Below are 5,850 nucleotides of genomic sequence, written 5' to 3'. Positions count from 1 at the left end.
CTTTGGTCTTTGGTAAGACTGCCCCCATAACTGAAGAAAAAATGCTCCTGGACCCTCATACCACCACCTCCCTCTTCTCCCAGCCAGAAATGTTTTTGCTTGGACAAACTCCTGTAGCCTACCAAGAAAAGGATGGAAGGCATAGAGCCTCATGTTATTCATCTCTTGGGCTTATTATAGAGTCCAGTAAACAATAGGCACTTAATAGATGCTAGGTTGCATGCAATGAGTTAATTTAAGTGATACAAACATGGTATAATCTTCAAGGAGAGTATATGCAACCCATTTCTAATTTTTAAAAGTGGAGACAAGACTCGTTTGAGGAAAAAGTTTAAAATTTCTCCACCTGCAGATAAAAAGTAACTTGAGTATGATGCTTGCCAGGAATTAATTGCCAACGATACAATCAGATCCATCAAGAGAGCACTCTCTTCAGAGTTTTACCCAGGGCAAATATAACATCCTTATTCCTCAAACTGTAGATCAAAGGGTTAAGCATGGGAACCATATTAGTGTAAAAGACTGAGGCAAATTTGCCTTCTTCCAAAAATCCGGGAAAAGAAGTTGTTAAATAGGTGAATGCCCCTGACCCAAAAAACAGAGCAACAACAATTACATGGGAGCCACATGTGCTAAAGACTTTGGACCTGCCCTCAGCAGAAGGAAGGCGGAGGATGCTGGAGAGAATCAAAGCATAAGAGATGAAGATGCTCATACTGGATATTGTGATGACCAACCCAACAACAGTAAAAAACACCAGCTGGCTGACATGGGTGCTGGTGCAGGAGAGCTGCAGGAGAGGAAGAACTTCACACAGATAATGATTGACGATGTTGGGCTCGCAGAAGGTCAGTCTCAGCATGCTTCCAGTGTGCGCTATAGCCCCAGCCAAGCCTATCACATAGGAACCAAACATCAGCAGAGAGCAGACCTGAGGGGACATGGTGACCGTGTACAGCAGAGGGTTGCAGATGGCCACATAGCGGTCATAGGCCATCGATACCAGCACATAGCACTCGGAGTTGACAAAGAAACAGAAGAAAAATAGTTGTGTCATGCATCCCACATAAGAGATGATATTTTCTGATAAAAAGCCAGTCAGCATTTTGGGAGTAAACACACAGGAATAAAAGAGATCTATAAAGGACAAGTTGAAGAGGAAAAAATACATTGGGGTGTGAAGGCTAGAATTCAGCCCAATCAAGATGATCAAGCCCAAGTTGCCCACCACAGTGAACACATAGATTCCCAAGAACAGGATGAAGAGAGGGAGCCGGAGCTCTGATTGTTCTGATAATCCCACAAGGATAAACTCAGTCACTGAAGAGGTGTTTCTCAAAGTCATTCTCTCCTGGTGAGTCATCTGGGGAAACAGGGGACAAAATACACAGAGTGATAACAGGCACAAGCATGGCTAATGGAAGAAGGCTCTAGAAGATAAGCCAGTGCATGGTTCCCTGCCCCTTTTGCCTTTCTTCCCTCACCGAGGCCCCTCCACATCCTATGCTACTGACAATGTCTCTGTGACAGTGTCTAAGCTCCCCCGGGCTGATCATGAATCTGAGCTAGACTCTGTCAGCACGGGTGGCAGGAATTCTGTCCCCGCTTAAGAGATGAGGAGATGGCACACCTGAACTGGCTGCTCAAGGACTCTCACTCAGAAAGACACCCCAAGAGCCGGGAGTACAACACGGGCTCTGCCTCAGGCTCTGAGAGACGGTGGCTCTCATGGCCCCCACGGTCCCCCACCCCTCGCCCCATTCTCTGCTTCCCTGTCTCAACCACATACCATGTTCCCACCTGGAGGGAAAACCAAGTGTCCACTACCTCCTACCATCTTGGCACATCTGCCTTCCTCCTCTAATCCCCTTCTCTCCATCTTACCTCAGGGCCAGTGTGGAGAGCAGGGAAGGAGTCAATCCTTCCCAGAGCCCTTGGTTTGGGGTTTAAAAAGAAACCACCAGCAAAGCTGAGGTTCAGATTTCTACCTTCCTTCTCCCCGGCCCCACTCAGTGCTGAGGCTTATGCCATCTCTTTTTCCATTTCCAGAAAATGGTGTTGCTGGCGCATAAAGCAGACAGCCTTCTGTGTTAACTCTTCTGATTCACTTGGTGCTGGGAATCTGAACTTCAACAGACCCCAGTCTCTAAGGTGCTCAAGAAATGGACCAAAGTTTCTGCGGATTTTCCCAGATGATGGTCTCTTACAACTTCAGGAGAAAAAACTAGCAACTCTAATTTCCACCAGAACCCCAGCTGACATATTATGGAGAACTTCCATTTGCTTAACCATCTCAGGGGCCTGATTAGACACAGGTTCCTCTGGGAATTTCCCCCAGATTTTCCCCTGTAGGGAAGAAACTGCACCGCCTTTGTTGACAGCCTGGATTAGATGCTTATCTAGCATCTCGGTAACAGGTGCTCTGTTCAACTTCTCCTTTACTCTAAGGATTTCATGTCGTTCAGTGCTGAGTTTGGAGGCTCATCTTTCCTCTCTTTCATTAACTCTTGGAGCCTAAGCTTGACTTTAAGGAAGAATGACCCCACGCTTACCTTAGCCACCATGTCCAAATTTTCATAGGTAGCTTTGAGAGTAGGCAAAAAGGGCCAGATCACATCTACAGAGAACATCTCAGATAAAATGCTCCTAGGACCATGAACTGCTCAGAACAGTGGAGACACTATACCACCACCACAACCAACACCACCTACTCTCAGCTCTGCTAAGGGCCACAGGCATGCTTTTACTATATATAAGGAGATTAAAATATCACAACACTCAAGCAAGGAAGCACACACACACCCCTGCATGGAGTTACTATATAGACATGCAGGCTTAAGATATAACAGGAGATGCATCTGAGGGTTTAATTCTGCCATTCTTCAGATGACAAAGCTGCTCTCCGTATGATCTGCTATATGAATATTCTAAGAAAAATTCAAACACATGTGAGCATCTGCATTTGTAAGTTTCCACTGAGGCTGCCTAAAATAATCCCAGTTTGCCTGCAATGGTCCCGACCTACACTCATTATCCACGTATAATTATTAATAGCACACCCTTTCACTCTCAAAAGTGCCTTTATTTGGAAAGCAAATTATATGGTCGTCCTACTAAAAAGAGCACAAGCTGCTATTCAGGTCCTCTGACCCCTGCAGCTCCAAGACCCACTGATTTCCATCCCAGTTCTGAAAGTCCCTGTCTTCCACCCTCCTTGCCCTCAAAGTCCTCCGCTGAACCTACCCCTCCTGGACAACCAATACTTTGCCTTCAAAAATAGGAAAGGTATTACCTGCAAGCTTTTTCTGATTTATACCTAGCCAAAAACCCTAAAACAAAGAAATGCAAATCCTAACTACATGCCGAAGGGGAGAGGTGTTACACTGGTACAAGAAGTAAACATTATTATGTGTACAATATATTGTTGTGTATCATTTTATGTGGGTCCAATAAACTGGTTGCAGTATTAAAAAACTTGGACATATACAATACGTTTTAACCCAGCATTCTGCCACTAGGTGTATACCCAATAAAAAATTAAGTTCCCATGATTACCTAAAGACATGCAGAGAATGTTCATAGCAGCATTGTACATGACAGCCAAAAAGTGAAAACAACCCACATATGTCAACTATAGACTGGATAACAAATGGTAGGATGTTAATAAAATTCCATATATCCATGAAAGTGAATGACATAGATAAATATCACAAACATATTATAGAACAAAAGAAGCCAAGCACAAAAGAGTGCATACTTTATGATTTCATTTATTTAGAGCTAAAAAGCAAGGAAATTAATCTCTGGTGTTAGAGGTCAGATAGCAGCTGCTCCTGGCTGGCAGGCAAGGGCTAGTGACTAGAAAGGGACATGAAGGGTGCTTCAGGTTGCTGGCAGCATCTGGTCCTGACAGAAGTGCTGGTCACACAGATGTGTTCAGTATGCAAAAATTCATTGAGCCAGATCCTTATGTTACACTTAAATAAAGAGTTTATTTAAAACATAAGTGGAGAACAAAAAATAAATCATCCTACCAATCTAATTTAAGACTAAAATTACTAAACAGCTTTGAGCCATAATTCTCTCATTTGTAAAATGGGTATTTACTGACCTGATTACTCAGTATAGGAGAACATATGAGAAAAATAACACCATTTTAATTTCTCATCCATCTTGAGTCCTTTAATATAAAAACCTGTTATATTTTCTTTATATAAAGGGATGGAATCAAGAGGAAAGAGAACTAATGCATATGGAGCAACTACAGAATGCCTGGCATTATGCTGGATGTTTTCTAATGTAATATGATGTTTATAGCAACCATACAATGTTTATGTGTGTAGCAGATTGTTTTTTCCAAAGATGGCTGTACCAGCACACACACACACACGCTCACACATATATACAGACACTCACACATGAATACGTTGCATCCACACAGGCTCTTTGTGTAATAGGACTGTCACTTCTCCAATCAAGAGATGAGGTCCATGTTCCCTACCCTTCCCTAGACAGGGACTTGGAACTTCTCCAGCCAAGAGAACAGAGTATGGTGGAAGTGGTGCCATGTGACTTCCAACGTTGGGTCATAAAAAGATACAGCTTTCACCCGGCGAGCTTCTGCTCTCTCTCGCTCTCTTTCTTTCTATCTCCATATTTCTCTTTTATCATCCCTAGCCTTCATAATAGTAATGTTGGAACCCTCTGGCCTTATCTCAAGACACAAAGGCCAGCAAGTTTATAGTCATTTGCCCCGTGTTGAGGGGGAGCAGAAGCCCTTTGGGGCCTGCATGATTGTGAGTATGTATCAAGAAAACTAGTCAAGGCAAGTGGCTGGGAGAGTCTCTGGCACAGATCTGGATTATATGGTCTGGTTCTCCCTCGTTACCCAGCAAGTCTCCTTCCAGTTCCATATTTGGATGATGTTTTTTCAGGTTTACTTTTATGAAGGAAATAGGGATTTCTTTTTAATACATATAATTTCTTACCCACTGCATTTTCCTATTTTGAATGAGAGTTTAGTGTATGTATAGCAACGGCCCAGCAGTGGAAGAGAAAGAATTATCTCTTATTAGAGTCAAAGTCAATTTATTCATCATCCAACAAATATTTATTAAGACCAGCTATTTCCAGTGATATTGCAAACATTATATCAGAAAGATTTCTTCTGATAAAACGAAACTAAGAATTCTAGATGAAATACAAAAATTGTCTATTTGTTCATGTTTGAGCTGGCAGAAGCTAAGTGAAAGTCTGTGAAAGCAAAAGAGAAAAGATAAGAATGTGCTAATCCAGAGAGATGCATAAGGGTTGGACTTGGAGTTTGCCTTTGGGGAACTAGTGGATTCCGGGGCCCACAGTCAGGATTTGATGAGTCACCTATGCAGGACATAAGAGGTAAAGCCTGGGACTCAAGCAGGTTGGGGTTGTGGAACCATGAGTGACTCATAATACTGAATCCCCCAAAGACAACATCCTCAGTGGCTAAAGTAGAGGAAGAAAAAAAGCCCACAAAAAAAGAGGGCCCAGATATGTATATGACTTGGCCTTGTCTCTGGAAGGACATAAAAAGAGACAAAATATCCCCTGAGAATTTCTAACAACCTCTGTGTTTCAAGCAAAAAAAAAATCATATTACATATACGACACTAACAAAAAGTCCTTTCTGGCACCAAGATGGCGATGGGTCTGGAGCGGCCGTGACAGGAGACAGCGCGATCCTGTGAGCCGTGCGCTGCGATACCAGAGTATTGATTGCATTTCCAAGAGCAACAAAAGGCGAATAATTCTTTCAACAACGATCCTACATCGACAAACAAGCGGCAGCAGGTTCGAGGTTTTGGGGCCGAC

The 5,850-nt window shown here is 43.0% G+C and overlaps 1 protein-coding gene across 1 annotated transcript; it reads right to left on the bottom strand.

Annotated features, from left to right (window-relative positions):
- Positions 1 to 383: 383 nt before the first annotated feature.
- Positions 384 to 1,361, bottom strand: LOC103582088 (olfactory receptor 8B4-like). The gene has a single exon (XM_008563774.1). It carries the CDS (start codon positions 1,343 to 1,345, stop codon positions 416 to 418), a length of 930 nt encoding a protein of 309 aa, XP_008561996.1. The 5' UTR covers positions 1,346 to 1,361; the 3' UTR covers positions 384 to 415.
- Positions 1,362 to 5,850: the final 4,489 nt, after the last annotated feature.

Source organism: Galeopterus variegatus, unplaced genomic scaffold (assembly GCF_000696425.1).
Source record: "Galeopterus variegatus unplaced genomic scaffold, G_variegatus-3.0.2 Scaffold14858, whole genome shotgun sequence".
NCBI classification, from domain to species: domain Eukaryota; kingdom Metazoa; phylum Chordata; class Mammalia; order Dermoptera; family Cynocephalidae; genus Galeopterus; species Galeopterus variegatus.
The sequence above is the reverse complement of the archived record's forward strand: the minus strand, read 5'-3'. Positions and strand labels throughout refer to the sequence as shown.